Consider the following 21,860-nt stretch of genomic DNA (forward strand, 5'->3'; position numbering starts at 1 on the left):
GTGTTTGCGACTTATAACTCAGTCCTTGGTAAAGTTCCTATACTCCCTGAATATCTTCACTTTGTTATTAGACTATAAATAAACGCCATTGGATTTGTATAAAAACCTCTACACATGTTATCTCCTATCAAATAGAAAATTGTTGCAGAGTTACTGAATAGAATAAACGTTACCAGGACATCCACGGTTGATGTCCCTCAAAATTAGCTTGTCCATGATTCATGGAAATTCTTCCATTTGCAATATCTTATAAATGTCTTAATTTTAAAACGTTCACGCGAGTGAATACGGCTATATTAACAAAGGCCTAAATATTGACCATGTAGCAACAGCAAAGCTCAGAATCCATTATGAATAGAACAAATAGGAATGTACAGATTCACTCTAGAATAATGAAACAAAATCATAAACATTTGATAAAACACACACAAATTGTAACCTGAATAAGTACTTTATTTCACTGCAAGAGCACTTTGATTAAGTCGATATGAGCATATCATCTACAATGTAGTAACACTGACACCAACAAATTGATTTGAAAAAGGAAGTGTCATTTTTATATCTGGTGACATCATGATATTCCTATGGTTCATCGATTTTGAGTTTTAGAGTTGCAGCTTTGATGAGATACTATTATGCTCTTGATGTTGTGCTGACATAGGAACATTTAATTCCCTGATATCATTTATCTTCTATTGATTAAAATTATAAAACAAATAATAATCACGGGATAAATAAAAGATCTCCAATGAATTTCTTATTCGCATTTCTGTTGAGCAATCTACATGCGCTGAATACAATTGCGTTTCCCTGAAGCCTTTGGTATGGGCTGTAACCATGTGATTCGTACATACATGAATGACCTGATGTCATGTAAGTATATTTTGAGATATATACATGATATGCAGAATATGAGGAATATTGTATATGATTATATTGAGTGTAAATAAAAATGAATAAATAAAGACAGATTTAGTATGATCCGTGAAGAGGCATAAACAAATACAAACATTGAGCACCAGCTGATTCAACAGGGGAGACAGGACTACTAAATGTCACATTCATTCATGTGACAGATAGGTATAAACTAATTAAATAGTATATAAGATAATAGCATCAGATTATATGCTCTAATATGATAAATATGTGAAATCAGTAAGTACATTTGCAACTATGCAAGACGTGTGGTACCATAGAAATAAGTTCTGGAGGTCGAATAGACTTATATGTATGAATAATTTCAAAATCTCGCATGTTTAAATTTGCATTTAAACTCCGTGCTATATTCCTATTGAAAAAAATGCCCTCAATTGATATATATAATAGAACTCTATACATGACAAATAAAACAATGATTATGCTGGTTGAAGAAAATAGCGTATTTACACATTTATATAATCCGTGCTTATAGAATGTATAGGTATAGATGAGCAGATTGAAGCAAAAGCATTGTGATGTTTATGTATTATATCGTGAAATGAATTGTGTTTATCCAATATTTGAATGTAACATGCACAGAATGAATGTGGCAGGAATGTGATGTAGTGGAATAAGGACGTAAAGAAAATTTGACTGCACGTGTATAATGAATGTAATACATAATATGCGGAATGAATATAAATGCAATATAATTATACAATTAGATTCATATTCATCTTCAAGTATAAAAGTGGAATATGAGTGTATTTTTTCCCCGAATGAATATGATAAGCAGTACATGTTAGCTCGATATATGGATATAGAATATGATTTGTATTTTGTGGACAACAGTTACATAAACATGTATATGATATGACTACACGAGTGAAATATTAACTCTGGATGACTAACAAGGGCACATGCATGATATTTGGACAGAAGTGTGACGAACAGGAGTGTATGTCCTGCAATGAATTAATATGATAAACAAATTAATATGATGCATTTGGACAAATGAGTATAGTACTGGAATGAATGAAATAAATATATACATGCTATAGTTAGATATATGGGTATGGCAACGGAATGCGATAGACTGGTAGGCGCTAGATGACTGTAATATAGATATCCATGCTATAGTTGGATGTATGGGTATGGTACAGGAATGCTATAGAATGGTGTGCGTTAAATGACTTTAATATGTGCATACATTCTATAGTTGGATACGTTAATACAAGGTATGATGTGCGTTAAATGAATGTAATATTTGTATACGTGTTATAGATGGATATATGGGTAAGGTACAGGAATACAATAGAATGGTGTGCGCTAAATGACCAATATAAATATACATGCTATAGTTGGATATATGGATATGATATATGAATACTATAGACTGGTAGGCGCTGAATGACTTTAGATATGTATACATGCTATAGTTGGATACGTTAATACAAGGTATGTTTTGCGTTAAATGAATGTAATATATGTATACATGTTATAGTTGGATATATGGGTATGGTACAGAAATGCTATAGAATGGTGTGCGCTAAGTGACTGTAATATAAATATACATGCTATAGTTGGATACGTTAATACATGGTATGATGTGCGTTAAATGAATGTAATATAAATCACATGCTATAGATGGATATATGGGTATGGTACAGGAATGCGATAGAATGGCGTGCGCTAAATGACTAATATAATTATACATGCTATAGTTGGAATTACGGGTATGATACAGAAATGCTATAGACTGGTAGGCGATGAATGACTTTATATATGCATACATGCTATAGTTGGATACGTTAATACAAGGTACGATGTGCGTTAAATGAATGTAATATATGTATACATGTTATAGTTGGAAATACGGTATGATACAGGAATGCGATAGGTTGGTGTGAGCTAGATGACTTCAATATAATTTTATGCATACATGCTATAGTTGTATACGTTAATACATGGTATGATGTGAGTCAAATGAATGTAATAGAAATATACATGCTATAGATGGATATATGGGTATGGTGCAGGAATAAGATTGCATGCGCTGAATGGATATATTAAACAGATATGTGAATCATGATATAGTTGGATATAATGTGTAATACAATGACGCACGAAGAATCAATAGAATATGCGTATAACGATATAATATATCATAAGTGTTTGGGTACATGGTATGGCAGAGGAATTCGTGTGCATTTGTGCGTTGTATGCCTATGATACACATACATGCGACAGTTTTTGGTTAAATGAATACGGTATATAATTGTTAAATGTCTTACAGATACAACTTTTGATAATTAAGATATATGGCTGTTCAGTTGCTGTGAATACACTAAATATCATTTTATATTAATATATTTCAAAAATTTTGCTCAAATAATGAATGTTATACATCCTTAAATTCATTTTTGTATGAATATAGTAAAACTAGACAATATCTTAGTAAACCATGTAAATAAGGATGAGGTATTTCGTCTTTTCGTAATACAGAGTTATCTGCTCTTGCTACGTCATTGGTTTTCGCAAAGAAATTGCGTCGTTTTCTCCAACACCTATGACGTTACTCTCGCAATCAAATCACGTAACAACCAATGCCTGCTCACAAGAGCAGATAACACTGCGTTAAGAAAAGAAAGAATACAGATGATGAAAGTTACAATGCAAGTATAGTTTTCCTTATTAATTCATACAAAATTGTGTATACCACTTTATGATTGAATATACATATTGAACATAATGATATTTACAAGAATGAATTATTCCATGAATTTAATGAAAATGAATATATATGGTAATTAATATATACATGTATAGAGCAAGGGTACGTAATTTCGCACAGTACGTAAATTCGCACACCTGATGATAGTTTGCGTTTTCCCTCCAAGTGGTCGAGGACTGTGCTTTTTGTTTATATGTTGACTAATGCCAAACTTTAGTGGAACGTTTGCCATTCTAAATACCTCTTTTCAGATTAAGTTCGTTCTGAAATTTAACTGATACGACTCTCTTTCCGATAAAATGGATACCGAATGATTATATATTTTATTCAAAATAATCCCAGTTGTTGATTTGGATGTGAATTTGCAAATATTTAGGAAAAATATCATTTGATCAGATTATAATCAAAACTGAATACAAACCCACTAAAGAATAACTAATAACATATTAGTATAATATTCTTTCTCGATTTGAAATTAATTTGATGGAAATGTATTTAGATTACGAAATTACGTACCCCACTCTATTTGACAATGAAGTATGTACAATGAGTATGTGTACATAATGAATATGAGAACTGAATATCGACAGTATGAATGTTAATGAATGATAATTTGGATAATATGTGTCTTCTTTTAACGTGCTTATAGATATACACTATATCATTGTATTATAAAATTGTGAACATTGAATACCAAGAATACCAAATGACTATAATTTGCTGTATACTACAATTCATTATTGATGATTTGTTTCTACATTGGTAATAGTAAGTGTAAACAATGTTAAAATAAGATTTTGTCACCTTGCGAAGAAATTCGTACAAAAAATCTAATTTAATAAATATCGCCTCAGTTAAATGGCAAGCCACATTCACTCATGTGGAAATCGATATATTCTTTCTACTTTTTTGCATTCAAATGATACAATTACGCATTAGATAGTAAGACGGTAAGAAATCTACACCGCAGTCGTCCCAGTTTCCTCAGTGAGACCAGGGGAGGGCGGTGGGTGGTTAATCTTTGCCTTTTGAATTATAGCTTGTTTAAGATGTCGCGTATTTTCTTTGTCTTTTACTACGACTTTTTTATCACTCGACTTGTTACTGAATAATATGTTCCGATTGTAGAGGGACATGTGCTCATCTAATACAGGTGATTCTCTGAGCGTTGAATCATACGCTATTTTAATATCTGGACTTGGTTCGTTTCGTTTCCGCTTTCGTTTGCTTTGTGGAGTAAAATCTTGCGTCACTTCCGGTGTATTTTCTTTATTTTGAATGTCATCTGGTGCATCACTTTCTAAAGTTAACACTGTTTGCGGAATGTTCTCATTATCCTGGTTGTTGTTAGCCTCTCTGTCAATTGTAGCAGGGTCTACCGACATAGAATGACCTGGATGCGACATTTGTTGTATAGTGTCATCCGGGTCCTCGCATCCATCTGGGGGTTGCCGTGTGCACATTCCAACAAACATGGATAGGAAACACTGTTTTTCGCTTTGCCTGTAATAATAACAAAAAAAGAATAATATCAATACTTAGTTTAAGGAAAGCTATACACTAAATGCCAATTAATTTTGTATTCAATTCTGTCTTAATTATGCGATTATAATTATTTTTTCTTTGTTTTCATGGTAAATACTCAAATGTGATTCGTCGAAAAATTCTTTTCATTCTTCTATGAAAGAAATTCCGAGAATGGCGCGAAAAATGTGACGTCACAATACGACAATTGACGTTGCGTATTGATTTAAGAAAAATAATCCTATTTAAAAGCTAGTAAAATTGTACATAAAACATGTTTTAAATTAGAAAATCATTTTCAAACATTAATTATAAGCGTTGATGTCAATTATTTTTTAGTTTCATCGGGGTATGAAACAAATTTTGTTTGCAAACTTCTGTAAGAATCCGCTACGCGGATTCATACAGTTTGCAAACAAAATTTGTTTCATACCCCCATGAAACTAAAAAAAGATGACATCAATGCTTAAATAAATTTGCGTCTTTAGCTTTGTTTTAATCTTTTCCGCCATAAGACTTCTGCCTTACCATTGATATTTTCTCAGCATAAAGATGACAGTTAGTATGGCTGCGAGCAATAGCGCGACCAGAGCAGCGGATCCAATGATGATGGTGAGATCTGCCAGACAAAGTTGAGTTAATTTTATAAAAAGTGTCAGAATATTGACAATTTGTATCTTCTAGATTATCATCATATCGCATCACATCATTTCATTCAAGTTTTCAATATATCATATATATAACACAGAGCTATTTTTGCTTAATGTGTCTTTCAAGCATAATGCAGTCATGATACATTCTTTGATAGATATATCGTTTTTGTTAGATAAGATTAGCAAAATCACAATATCTCATTTGGTCAATTAGCAATATACATTCACTTCGATTGATGATAAAAAATATTAAGTTGTGAAGTGCACCTAACAGCACTGTGTTGTAGAAGAAATGAAATATATCGAGCCGTCAATAAACAAGACCAACATAGCAAAGTGAACAGTAAAAGACAACAGAAATATCCTTAACATCATCTATCGAAAGGTGCCACAAACGATCTCGAAATCTGGCAGACGAGAAATGACTCACAGGTTGTACTGGGAAGTTATGTGAGAAGACATTAATACATTATTAATCATAGTTAACCTTCTCTGTCTTCGTTTTCTGGGAGCGTCACTTCTTTCTTTGGGCGTGAGGGATCAGTGTACGCCGTTACAGAGGGATGCATGTTAGTCTGTGTGGTGTTGGGTAATGTATCCGTCTGTAGTGGGTCTGTACCAAGGTCACCCGGATCGACGTATACCACACAGTCCGATTTATAGGCTGAAAAGTAACGGCGTTCAGAGATTGAAGGTGATTGTCTATAGCTAAGTACGTTTATTGTAAAATTATCAAAAAAAGACAAAAAACATTTATATCAGTAACATATAAAAATATGTTTATTGAATTAATATTTTATCAATTTTTGATATTGGATAAAAATCACATGTGTCTTTTATATCTGCATAAGGTAACAGTCGTATATGTCAGTTAAAGGTAACAAAGTCGTATATGTCAGTATAGGGTAACACAGTTGTATATGTCAATATCAGGTAACATAGCCGTATATGTCAGTATAAGGTAACATAGCCGTATACGTCAGTATAAGGTAACATAGTCGTATATGTCAGTATAAGGTAACATAGTCGTATATGTCAGTATAAGGTAACACAGTCGTATATGTCAATATAAGGTAACATAGTCGTTTATGTCAGTATTAGGTAACATAGTCGTATATGTCAATATAAGGTAACATAGCCGAATATGTCAGTATAAGGTAACATAGCCGTATATGTCAATATAAGGTAACATAGTCGTATATGTCAGTATTAGGTAACATAGTCGTTTATGTCAATATAAGGTTACATAGTCGTATATGTCAATATCAGGTAACATAGTCGTTTACGTCAGTATCAGGTAACATAGCCGTATATGTCAGTATAAGGTAATATAGTCGTATATGTCAGTATAAGGTAACATAGTCGTTTATGTCAATATAAGGTAACATAGTCGTATATGTCAATATAAGGTAACATAGCCGTATATGTCAGTATAAGGTAACATAGTCGTATATGTCAATATAAGGTAACATAGCCGTATATGTCAGTATAAGGTAACATAGTCGTATATGTCAATATAAGGTAACATAGTCGTATATGTCAGTATAAGGTAACAGAGTCGTATATGTCAGTATAAGGTAACATAGTCGTATATGTCAATATAGGGTAACACAGTCGTATATGTCTGTATAAGGTAACATAGTCGTATATGTCAATATAGGGTAACACAGTCGTATATGTCAGTATAAGGTAACATAGCCGTATATGTCAATATAAGGTAACATAGTCGTATATGTCAATATAAGGTAACATAGTCGTATATGTCTGTATAAGGTAACATAATCGTATATGTCAATATAAGGGAACACAGTCGTATGGCAATATAAAGTAACATACCTGGAATACAATCGTATATAAGTCTAAAGAATGAGACGTAGTGTCCACACTTGGCAGAGAACACCCTCCATATGGTGACGTCACACTCTTGACGTCCACAGCATTCGTCGTCTAAGTCGATGTTCTCTATACAATCACCAACAGTGTACATACAGTACTTGAGCTGGTTTAAACCGTATATAGCTTCATTAATCCGGATCACCTTGTCATCTGAGCACCGCACGTGTAAGGTTTTCTTGCTGTCGTTAACATTTTCGTCTGTACACTCGAAAATGCGTCCGTCTGAAACACAGACAAGGAATATATCATTTAATACAAGCCGATAAAATACTGAGATAAGATAGTGTTGATGACACCGTTTTTTTTTATTTTTTGCTTTGTTTTTGTTTTGTTTTGTTTTGTTTTTTTTGGTTTTTTTTTTTTATTTTTGCGGTCGTAAAAATCTTAAGAAATATATATATTGTTGAAGTTTGTTTACCAACAAATCAGTATTTGCTAACATCATCAATTCATATGTTTTGGACATCTTCGGTCACTTTCCGTTTCAAGATTACCTATAACTATGACTGTTTTTGTTTGAAGGAATCGCGCGGTAGCTATAGTTGAACTACCGGGTCAGATGTAGGAATAGACATAACATCTCTTCTCTAAATCAATGTCAACTCGCGCAATGTCAAGGACAGTACAGGAAAAAGTAAAACCATAACAGAGATTTTTCGTAGTATACAGTTTGAGAACGACTTTCATTTACTCTGAAGAATAAAGATTTATATTGATAATTGTATTTCATTTCTTAAATAAAATATCATGACATAATGTATACTATGACAGATGAGTGTTTTATCATGAAGTAGAAGAATAACGGCAGGTAATCCAGATTATTAATTAACAGGAAATCTGTACAATACAGTTTCACTATTGATACTGTGTGTTATTGGTGAAATCAAGAGATACGCAATCGTCAGTATGTCATTATTTCATTGTGACATATTCTATAAAGTCCGTGTTCCATTATTTCATTGTGACATATTCTATAAAGCCATTATTCCATTGTGACATATTCTATAAAGTCAGTGTTCCAGTATTTCATTGTGACATATATTCTATAAAGTCAGTGTGTATGCCCCTTTTGCTATGTCTTGTAGTTCCTTTGTTATACACCGATTATCATTAGGAGAATGTGTCGGATCCAGGATTTGACCTTTATCTGTATGACGAGTGTTGTCGATGAAGCAAACACAATATCTAGTCTTATTCCTCTCCTACTTCTCTAGGTCCTCCATACAAATCTATATTTTCTCATACTTTTGTCTTGGTTTACGTTATGGGGTACATTTATGATATCTGTTGTATGTCGATTTCCTCTGTTGTTTCTAGAACTCATCGTAATTTTTTTTTAAAACACAAAAAGCGACTTTACACAAGTTCTCCTTTATCAAATCATTGATGACGTCAATTGAAAATATCACAATCCAGACTATAATAATAACGAATAAACATTTTTTTTCTAAACAGTATACAGTGCAGATGAGGAATATGTGGATTTATTTGATCATCTTATGTGATAATACTTAATGCAATGATCAACAGCTATGAAATGTAGTCAGACAGGTTGATTCAAATCTGGTCAGAAAACATTCACAGTAATATTTTATTTCAGCATTTTAAAACTTCAGTTTTAGTAGAAATATGTACAATGTATATGTAGTAATATTTGTTTAAATAAATGAAATATTAAATAATCTATTTTTTATATTCAATTATACATATATACCGCCAATGTTACGGTGAGAGGGCACTTTAAACACTCACAAAACAATACAAATATATCCTATAACTTGTAAATATTTAAATTTCTAACGATTTCACCTGTTCTTATTACCATATTATCGCCCGACACGGATACGGTAGCGTGTCGCAGGGCGACGACACCATCATCTGTCTCGTCACGTGTTCTCACCTGTCATCTACCTGAACTAATCACCTGTGTACACAGGAATGAAGGCGACAACATAGCACTTGATAAGTTAAGCATATTTGTAGAAACCTTGTGATGTTACGTTCATTTCGGTTATATGTACAAAAATATAGAAGCAATTTATGGAGGAATGTTACTTTAATGAGTGTTTTAACCTTTTTTCGTTGTCAGAAAAACAAAACGAAATTGTACCTATGAGATGTTATGCCTCTTCTTAACCATTCAAAAAAGATGTGTTGGGTTGATATTGATTAAAATGAAATAAGATATTGTTTAATATAAAGAAACATATTAGTGTTGTTTTATCAATTATCATGTAAAATAATCCCATGTTTGAGAATTATTATATCCTAAAGCCTAAAAGGGCTTTTATATCCGGCGATAAAAAGTGAACGAACACCTGAAATGTCACAGAAAAGTCACGACACCGACACCTTTGTGTTGTGTATGTCACGTTCCTCGGGGGTAAAAAACTGTGTCAGATACTGAAAACCAGCGGAAAATCAAATAACAATCTCTATTGAGTATTCCATTGTTGATAAGATGTAGTGGTAGTAAAACACATCGGTGAGAACTATCTTGTACTTTACTGAGGTCAGAAGTTCGGACGGGTGGGAGAAACATTCACCACCTGCCCTGTTTATTTGTCAAAATCTCACAAACTAGAAAATTTGTTCCGGGGCTTTTTTTATTCTACATTGTATGTCCGACAGATAACAAGGAGCATTACTTTATCGAAACAATTAGTGAATGCATTCCTGTATGAGGTCAACATTCTTTCCCTTTCTATCAAGCGTCAATAAAATATTTACAGTTGTCGGGACTGGTCAAAGGAACAAAAAAGTGACAAACGATTGTGACAAACGTTCAAGTACAATGCGGTGTGGAAAGAAATAGGGAAAGGAATAACGTTCTTCCCAGGTGTTTAAATGGAAGCACATTCTTATTAGTTACAAAATATCTTCGAAAGGTGTGTTATAATAAAAGATAATAATAATAAAAAGTTACTCTCTCTATTAAATATAAGAACTATATAGGTAGAAAAGGAACTTTCTTTGTATTCTTAATTTTGATATATAACTATGTTACCTTATAAAGTATCCTAGTTTCTCAGCCATATCACAACTTATATCATTCCCATCAATCGTGTTGTATAGATTTTAACACTAAGGTAACTCTTAATAAATCATATCTATAAATAAACATCCATTCAAACAAGTCAACGTTTATCCTTACACGATTTCTGTACTAAATCTAAAGTTATCGAGCTCTACAATGAACATATATCAATGTAGATACATTAGCAGACGCAGTGCGTGGACATTAGCCAAAAAATGGAAAATAATATATGTATATATGGTATATCAAAATTTTGTATTAAAATGCACAGTTATTTATTGTAAGTTACAATTGAACCATGCCAATGTTTAATTGGATTACCAATTAAAAAGATGCTTACAGTTACAGGGAACCTACATTATGGTCTAAGTTCTTGGAATAAAAAATATTGGACATGTAACTAAAACATGTGTCGTCAGTCTTCAAACTTACATGTTGTGCAATAAAGTTGGTTTCGTAGAAGTTCATGTATAATACAAAAATACTGTTGCAATAATGCATTTATGATAAATAGATAATAAATATCCACGAAAAATTAATAGAAATGACATTTTGAAGTTTTTAGTAGTAGTTTATCAAAAAAGAGGTGTTTAATAACAAATCGAAATTTATTTATATGGATTGCAGCTACATGTAATTTGGTCAAACTACAAAACCTATAGATTTGAAAATTCGTTCATTCTCGATACTCCAGGGGTTACGTTTACTTACGTTATGAGTAGAGAGCGAAAGTTAACGTTACCTGTCATATCGAGGATGTTACTCGTTATAAAATGTTTTAAGGGCCGAATTCGTATATGTTAATACATACAGTAATTCTAATCATATCTACATCGGTATATCAAATAGTTAATTATATCATAGTTGAAAAAAAATTGTATTATTGTTATCTACTTAAAGTGTATCAGGTTACGCATTGATAACTGCTTCAATTTTATTCGAATACTTTATTTATTCACACGTATTGATTTAATATTAAAACTACATTGACGTCAATGGTATGGAAAAGTCAGTTGATGTAAAATAATCGTATATAGCTTATGGTTTTACTATTAATATATATTTAAATAAATTAAACATTGTACCGTCAGGGTATAGTAAATGGAACTGAAGTAAACGCTCTACATACCTAGGTATGTTAGATTTAGAGCTATGTTAAAACATTGTACTGTCAGAGTATAGTAAAGGGGACTAAAGTAAACACTATACATCCCTATGTATGTTAGATTAAGAGCTACATTATATAATTGTATCGTAAGAGTACAGTAAATGAGACTGAAGTTAGCCATATACACCCTAGGTATGTTAGATTTAGAGCTATATCATGAAATATGCCTCTAAGTAAATACAATACCTATAATATATGTAAGTTTCAATATAGTGTGTGTGTATTCGCGAGCTGCAAAAGAAAAAATAAAGTTAATTTCTTTCTTCCTATCTACATTATTATGTAATACTTCTCAACAAGCTAAGATAGTAGTTAGATAAGAATACGATAAAACAGAACGAGGAAACAGATCATACCATACATGAATCAATTTGTGTGTTTACAGCATTCTTATTGGACGCTGAATCGTGTTTACAAGTATTACCTTCCATTCGACTCATACAGAAAACAAATGAGATATGAGTGTATGTAAATCAAAAGAAATAGGATTTGCATAAAATTCATCAAGATAACAAGTGTGGCCTCTTTTGCTTCTCAAAATGTGAAACTTGTGTAACTTGAAAAATTAATTATCTGTGGTTATCTCTGTACTATGTACTATCTATGTACTTGACATTATTCCCTAGCCCGCTACGCATCAAGTTTAAGCATGATTGAAACAGTAAGATTACATATGATACTTGACAATGTGTTGATCAAGGAAAGATCACACTATCAATGTTATAAATGGATAAATAATAACAAAAAGTATACCGAATGTGTATTACGTATTTACATACATAGTTACCAAGTTAGTGACAATTATTACCTTCTCTGACATACTGGTGTAATTTACTATTAGAATTGAAATATCATACCAAACACCGTTAACTAAGCCGACTCAAGCAAATCTAGTCTTGACAATTTAACTAGATTAATTCACTGCACTGCTTTTAATAGTATTTCAGCAGGGTTATATGTAAACAAATCAATCATTAATATATCAAATAAAACTCGTAATGATATGGATTAACTATTGTATCACAATCAATGAATTACCATAATAGTTGATATCAATTACACGTATTTACGATGACAATAAACTTGAGTAGTATATTGCAGTATATTGTATACACAGCACGTATCTTATCCAGTGAATCACTTTCGACTTTCACACGATTATCAAATAGTTATATCAACCATTTAAGATCAATTTCGTATGCAATGATGAGAGAAGCACAAAATGCAGTATCATTTTTCGTATCAGTGATACAGATGATAAACATATTATTTAGCTGTATCAGTGATATAGAAGATAGACATATCATTTTTCGTATCAGTGATACAGATGATAAACATATTATTTATCTGTATCAGTGATATAGATGATAAACATATTATTTATCTGTATCAGTGATATAGATGATAAACATATTATTTAGCTGTATCAGTGATATAGATGATAAACATATTATTTATCTGTACCAGTGATATAGATGATAGACATATTATTTATCTGTATCAGTGATATAGATGATATTATTCATCTGTACCAGTGATATAGATGATAGACATATTATTTATCTGTATCAGTGATATAGATGATAAACATATTATTTATCTGTATCAGTGATATATATGATATTATTCATCTGTACCAGTGATATAGATGATAGACATATTATTTATCTGTACCAGTGATATAGATGATAAACATATTATTTATCTGTACCAGTGATATACATAGATGATAGACATATTATTTATCTGTATCAGTGATATAGATGATAGACATATTATTTATCTGTATCAGTGATATAGATGATAGACATATTATTTATCTGTACCAGTGATATAGATGATAAACATATTATTTATCTGTATCAGTGATATAGATGATAGACATATTATTTATCTGTATCAGTGATATAGATGATAGACATATTATTTATCTGTATCAGTGATATAGATGATAAACATATTATTTATCTGTACCAGTGATATAGATGATAAACATATTATTTATCTGTATCAGTGATATAGATGACAGACATATTATTTATCTGTATCAGTGATATAGATGATAGACATATTATTTATCTGTATCAGTGATATAGATGATATTATTTATCTGTACCAGTGACATAGATGATAGACATATTATTTATCTGTATCAGTGTTATAGATGATATTATTTATCTGTATCAGTGATATAGATGTTAGACATATTATTTATCTGTACCAGTGATATAGATGATAAACATATTATTTATCTGTACCAGTGATATAGATGATAGACATATTATTTATCTGTATCAGTGATATAGATGATAAATATATTATTTATCTGTATCAGTGATATAGATTATAGACATATTATTTATCTGTACCAGTGATATAGATGTTAGACATATTATTTATCTGTATCAGTGATATAGATGATATTATTTATCTGTACCAGTGATATAGATGATAGACATATTGTTTATCTGTATCAGTGATATAGATGATAGACATATTATTTATCTGTATCAGTGATATAGATGATAGACATATTATTTATCTGTATCAGTGATATAGATGATAAACATATTATTTATCTGTACCAGTGATATAGATGATAAACATATTATTTATCTGTATCAGTGATATAGATGACAGACATATTATTTATCTGTATCAGTGATATAGATGATAGACATATTATTTATCTGTATCAGTGATATAGATGATATTATTTATCTGTACCAGTGACATAGATGATAGACATATTATTTATCTGTATCAGTGTTATAGATGATATTATTTATCTGTATCAGTGATATAGATGTTAGACATATTATTTATCTGTACCAGTGATATAGATGATAAACATATTATTTATCTGTACCAGTGATATAGATGATAGACATATTATTTATCTGTATCAGTGATATAGATGATAAATATATTATTTATCTGTATCAGTGATATAGATTATAGACATATTATTTATCTGTACCAGTGATATAGATGTTAGACATATTATTTATCTGTATCAGTGATATAGATGATATTATTTATCTGTACCAGTGATATAGATGATAGACATATTGTTTATCTGTATCAGTGATATAGATGATAGACATATTATTTATCTGTATCAGTGATATAGATGATAGACATATTATTTATCTGTATCAGTGATATAGATAAACATATTATTTATCTGTATCAGTGATATAGATGATAGACATATTATTTATCTGTATCAGTGATATAGATGATAGACATATTATTTATCTGTATCAGTGATATAGATGATAAACATATTATTTATCTGTATCAGTGATATAGATGATAGACATATTATTTATCTGTATCAGTGATATAGATGATAAACATATTATTTATCTGTATCAGTGATATAGATGATAGACATATTATTTATCTGTATCAGTGATATAGATGATAGACATATTATTTATCTGTATCAGTGATATAGATGATAGACATATTATTTATCTGTATCAGTGATATAGATGATATTATTTATCTGTACCAGTGACATAGATGATAGACATATTATTTATCTGTACTGAGCTTACCTTGGCAGTGACTGGGGTAGACGAGGAGAAGTAATACTGTTACTAGTCGACTGAAAACAATAGTGAAGCACATCATCCCAAATCCATATTTCCAGATTGACAAGGGTTTAGATCACTGACCAGTTAACATTCCGGACACTACTGACACCGCCACTGGACAATGGTCAGGTCGGATACATTATGGGCAAGTCTTCGCGAGTCCTTGCCAGATCAACTGGAACGTGAGTGAAGGGAACAGAGCCAAATCGAGAATATTTGGCTGAGTTACGGGGGTCTTTGTGTGGTTTAAACGTTCGGGTGAGGAAATTTTGTAACAGACCAGCTGTCTAACTTTATAATAGCCTGCGCCGGCGTAGGCCCGCCTTTGTGAGAACATCTGCCGGGCCAGGGAGCAATCACAGGACTGACACTGTCGTCTGCTGTCGAACGACACCTTGTCTTGCCTCCATTAAAGGCACAGTGTGCATGTTCAAACTTAGTGTGTATACAGTGCTACCTTTACACCAAACGCTTTCCTTTCAGCATTGATTTTAACGAACCCCATTAATGGGTGTATCAATAAATTATATACTTAACAATAAGTTTGGTTCAAAATCAATAGCATTTAAAGAGTATATTTTAGACTTTGTATTGTTTTAATAATTTTGCACTCAACCTCAACAAGCATCGTTAGCTTAGCTTTGGTCACACAGTTAAATCCAATTAATATTGTTATATTATATCGAAGTGTGATAATGGTGAATGATTTGCTTTGAATTAACAAAGACGTATGCATCATCTAGATGATTTTATCTTAAAAGGACCTTAATTGATATTACATATTGCAACTATACTGATGCGAATTGCAAATAACATTACATAATAACAACATAGAATACCGACATACATGTAATAATAAGCTTTCAGAATTTATCCACTTAAATAATGTGATCTCCGAATTCAGAGACCTCTCAAACGTCCGTGTCCCAATCGTTACGTTCCAACTATGATGTCCCCCTAAACAGTGAACGAGACGCTTTAACGCCACTCTCTAAGACGCCTCCGTGTAACAGAACAGTACCTGTAGTTATCGCAACTAAACACTAAATTTATAAACAACACCTGTTCCACATTAACTCATGTTTATGACACCTATTATATATATACATCATTTACATTTATATTTTTTTTAAATATCATACTGCTTTCACTGGTGGTCTACGTGATCTGCACTTTTTGTCTTAAATTCTTAGGTCAACAAAAGGAAGTCTCTGATACCAGCCATTACCTAAAACGTAAACAAGAGCAGAGTATCTCGTGTAGTCCTACCATATACAATGTATGGTCGTGTGACTCGTGTAGTCCTACCATATACAATGTACGGTCGTGTGACTCGTGTAGTCCTACCATATACAATGTATGGTCGTGTGACTCGTGTAGTCCTACCATATACAATGCATGGCCGTGTGACTCGTGTAGTCCTACCATATACAATGTATGGCCGTATGACTCGTGTAGTCCTACCATATACAATGTACTCGTGTAGTCCTACCATATACATGTATGGTCGTGTGACTCGTGTAGTCCTACCATATACAATGTACGGTCGTGTGACTCGTGTAGTCCTACCATATACAATGTATGGCCGTGTGACTCGTGTAGTCCTACCATATACAATGTATGGTCGTGTGACTCGTGTAGTCCTACCATATACAATGTACGGTCGTGTGACTCGTGTAGTCCTACCATATACAATGTATGGTCGTGTGACTCGTGTAGTCCTACCATATACAATGTATGGTCGTGTGACTCGTGTAGTCCTACCATATACAATGTATGGCCGTGTGACTCGTGTAGTCCTACCATATACAATGTATGGTCGTGTGACTCGTGTAGTCCTACCATATACAATGTACGGTCGTGTGACTCGTGTAGTCCTACCATATACAATGTATGGTCGTGTGACTCGTGTAGTCCTACCATATACAATGTATGGTCGTGTGACTCGTGTAGTCCTACCATATACAATGTATGGTCGTGTGACTCGTGTAGTCCTACCATATACAATGTACGGTCGTGTGACTCGTGTAGTCCTACCATATACAATGTATGGTCGTGTGACTCGTGTAGTCCTACCATATACAATGTACGGTCGTGTGACTCGTGTAGTCCTACCATATACAATGTACGGTCGTGTGACTCGTGTAGTCCTACCATATACAATGTACGGTCGTGTGACTCGTGTAGTCCTACCATATACAATGTATGGTCGTGTGACTCGTGTAGTCCTACCTTATACAATGTACGGCCGTGTGACTCGTGTAGTCCTTCCATATACAATGTATGGCCGTGTGACTCGTGTAGTCCTACCATATACAATTTATGGCCGTGTGACTCATGTAGTCCTACCTTATACAATGTATGGTCGTGTGACTCGTGTAGTCCTACCTTATACAATGTACGGCCGTGTGACTCGTGTAGTCCTTCCATATACAATGTATGGCCGTGTGACTCGTGTAGTCCTACCATATACAATGTATGGCCGTGTGACTCATGTAGTCCTACCATATACAATGTATGGTCGTGTGTCTCGTGTAGTCCTACCATATACAATGCATGGCCGTGTGACTCGTGTAGTCCTACCATATACAATGTATGGCCGTGTGACTCGTGTAGTCCTACCATATACAATGTATGGCCGTGTGACTCGTGTAGTCCTACCATATACAATGTACGGCCGTGTGACTCGTGTAGTCCTACCATATACAATGTATGGTCGTGTGACTCGTGTAGTCCTACCATATACAATGTACGGTCGTGTGACTCGTGTAGTCCTACCATATACAATGTACGGCCGTGTGACTCGTGTAGTCCTTCCATATACAATGTATGGCCGCGTGACTCGTGTAGTCCTACCATACACAATGTATGGTCGTGTGACTCGTGTAGTCCTACCATATACAATGTATGGCCGTGTGACTCGTGTAGTCCTTCCATATACAATGTATGGCCGTGTGACTCGTGTAGTCCTACCATATACAATGTATGGCCGTGTGACTCGTGTAGTCCTACCATATACAATGTATGGTCGTGTGACTCGTGTAGTCCTACCATATACAATGTACGGTCGTGTGACTCGTGTAGTCCTACCATATACAATGTACGGCCGTGTGACTCGTGTAGTCCTACCATATACAATGTATGGCCGTGTGACTCGTGTAGTCCTACCATATACAAGTGTATGGTCGTGTGACTCGTGTAGTCCTACCATATACAATGTATGGCGGTGTGACTCGTGTAGTCCTACCATATACAGTGTATGAATGTGTGGTTGACTTTCAGTCGTTGGCTGTACCAGTCACCCGACACGCGTGGGTTGACTAGTCACGTGTTTGTTTGACACATGAAGTGTGGATAAATATTTTTACAATCATTGGACCATGGTTGTCCTATCTTTAGCCACGTGTATCTGATGAAGCGAGACCACTCAGTCTTAATGGAAACACCATTGTCATCTGGCCTCATTCCAAAAAATAAATCGATAGCTATCAAGACACAGGTCCACACTTCCTTCCATACAAATACATTTTGTAGTTCCCTTTGCGTTATATATACTCTGTTACAATACACATTTATATGAGAAAATATGATAGAAAATGTCACGTTTTGTTAAGAATCCTATTATTACATAATGTTGTTGTCGTTATGAAGAGGATGATTCTATTGACATTAATGTCAATGCGTTTTCATCAAAACAATCTGCACGCTATGAAATACATAAAAGATACGCTACATCAACCAACAAACACTGTTTAACTATATATGAGGACCGTAGATACTCTAACTTAAGCGACACAGTCACTCTAAACAGTTAATATAGTTAAAAATGTGTATTGACTTGTATTCATTCGGTACACCAAAGAATGGAAGGCTGTTTACTTATTATCTTTTAGGAATGAATATATAAAAAAAAATACAATCAATAAAATTTGTTTTAACAGTGATTTTTTTTTTAGAGGAAACAGCATAATCTACATCCCGTATGATGTCCAGTGAGGTAGTCACCACCTACTACAAGGAGACTTCGCTTGAAAATGGCAAAACAAACATTCGTTACAAAGGTATAATGCCACTTGAAAATTAGCTATGAAGTATGGAAATTAAACAACAAATATTTTCATCTAGTCTTGCACAGTAGTAAGTTATTGTAAAAAAGTCTTGGTTAAAGTAAACAACTTGGAAATATAGCTTACTTGATTCTGAACTGTAGTACTCAGAATCATATAAGTTAGCACAGTACGAAAGCTAACACTGAAAGGTATGAAGTTAATGGTGGGTAACTTTAAGTGATGTCATTCTGATGTATGTGTTTAGTTTTTAAAGCGACAGTGTTATTATGAGGACTCTATTGAAATGCTGGGAGAAACAGGTGTATTCAGCTAAATTAATATTTCACGTAAAACGGCAGGTGCAGAGATTATATCCGCCTCGAGCGACTGGCTCACGCCACGGCCACGTGTAGTAGAATACATACATCAAATATGTCGCGTGGCACACCTAAAGGGGGATGTCCTCTCATTCTTAAGATTCGTATGAAGCACCTGAACGGGACTTGTACTCCTTTCTTTAAATTAAATGAAAAATACATTTGAGCATCGTTATCAGGAATCTTTTGTCAAAGTTAAATGTGTTCTCTTTCGTAAAAAAAGATATCGTAAAAACCATGATTATATAAATGTGTTATAAACATAAGTTTTCTTAAGATACTATGACGCATATTTTACAACAATAGCGAACTTAGATTATCAACATTAATTAATCACTGTTGTGGGCCTGGATGGAAGCGGGCGAGGTTTGGTTTGGTTTGGTTTTATTTGTTTAACGTCCTATCAACAACTAAGGTCATTTAAGGACGGCCTCCCGTGCGTGCGACATGCATGCGTGTGTTGAGTGCGTATGTGTGTTTTGGGAGGCTGCGGTATGTTCGTGTTAAGTCTCCTTGCGGGCGAGGTGCACGTACTGTGTGTAATGTCATAACAAATAAGTAAATATCCTCACGAATGAGTAATGCACAGCATAGCATGTTGTCATTGTTCATGTAATATTTAAGGTTCATTCCAGTCTAGCCAACATTCCGATTGAACACAATTCCACTCTGGCCAACATTTCTATTTTCACACTTAGCAAATATGTAGTTGGGTTTTACTCATTCGGATGAATCAAATGAGAAACTGTGTCAGCATCAAGTTCGCCATTCCCGAATCTGTCCTTCGGGATGCGCAATCTAGTATCAATGCGCTGGTACATGGCCTTTCCCAGCTTGGTTTTGCTAGGAATCTTGACATCTGCATCCCTCATCATATAGTGATGGTACCGGTGAAATTTCATCTCTACATCTTTTCTTCAGGTTTACTACAAATACATCAGCAGCAAGACGAAGAGTGGCGGGCTGATGGTTGTGATTCTGTCAAAAATTTGCAACATGCATATTATCAACAGTGGTTAATGATGTAGTGCAATTAAGATATCTTCTTACACATCCCCAGTACACTCTACTGCCTCTTCTTGTCTTAATGGAATACTTGTAGCCAGCATTTGATAGATAATGCCCCCGCCCCCCCCCCCCCCCCCCCCCCCCCCCCTCTTCCATTCTCCAGAAAATCCACCTGTATGTACACATTTGCCATAGTAAACTGTGAAGTAATAGATTTAAATTAACTAAATATAGGTAAGTGGCGTCTTTTTACCTGGAACTTACCAGGTGGTCACTCAGGTATGACCACGCCTTGCAAAGACAATTTGTTTATTCTCGTAAACAGTACAGTGTAGAGAATAAGAATACAGACAAATGGATAACAATAAAACATGGTAAAAGAGGATGGACTATCTGTATTGTGAATTAATTATTATAATTATATCAATAACAAATTTAGCCAATGAAATAGTTCATTTTTAGTTACGTAATTGAATAATGTTTGAAATTTAAATGTATTTGGTCTTTCATAATAATATCTAGACATATATTTCCGTCTACTATTGAGTATAAGTTGATGATCACAGTTAAATAAATAATGAAATTGGTCGCCTATTTTTCTTAAATTACATAAAGTGCATATTCTATGTTCCCGCGGTATATTAGAAATGTTGGCTAGACCGGAAGACGCCACATTAAAGTTATTATGTAAATTACATTAAATCATTTTGTAGAAAATATCATGATCGCACTAATATGATAATAGCTATAAATACACTCACTTGCATTACACACGAGTTTATGTAGAATTACAAGGAAAGAGTTATCTCTAAATTAAGTGGAAATCTGTTTTAAAAATCTCAATTAAACTACAGTAGTATTTTAAAACATTGTGACAGCAGACGCTATTGT

The 21,860-nt window shown here is 33.4% G+C and overlaps 1 protein-coding gene across 1 annotated transcript; it reads right to left on the reverse strand.

Annotated features, from left to right (window-relative positions):
* Positions 1–430: 430 nt before the first annotated feature.
* LOC117327509 lies at positions 431–15,854 on the reverse strand. The gene is made up of 5 exons (XM_033884539.1): positions 15,497–15,854; positions 7,666–7,947; positions 6,317–6,493; positions 5,705–5,795; positions 431–5,155 (listed from the first exon to the last, which is right to left on the reverse strand). The coding sequence occupies exons 1-5, from the start codon at positions 15,570–15,572 to the stop codon at positions 4,612–4,614; spliced, it is 1,170 nt and encodes a 389-aa protein (XP_033740430.1). The 5' UTR covers positions 15,573–15,854; the 3' UTR covers positions 431–4,611.
* Positions 15,855–21,860: the final 6,006 nt, after the last annotated feature.

This window comes from Pecten maximus, chromosome 5 (genome assembly GCF_902652985.1).
Source record: "Pecten maximus chromosome 5, xPecMax1.1, whole genome shotgun sequence".
In the NCBI taxonomy this organism is placed as follows: Eukaryota; Metazoa; Mollusca; class Bivalvia; order Pectinida; family Pectinidae; genus Pecten; species Pecten maximus.

Excerpts from the sequence above, each read along its gene's own strand:
- LOC117327509 (XM_033884539.1), bottom strand. The coding sequence starts at position 15,572 with ATGATGTGCTTCACTATTGTTTTCAGTCGACTAGTAACAGTATTACTT. Across the intron at positions 7,948-15,496 it reads CTACCCCAGTCACTGCCAAG|ACGGACGCATTTTCGAGTGT; the intron begins GTAAGCTCAGTA and ends TCTGTGTTTCAG. Across the intron at positions 6,494-7,665 it reads TATATACGATTGTATTCCAG|CCTATAAATCGGACTGTGTG; the intron begins GTATGTTACTTT and ends GTTACTTTTCAG.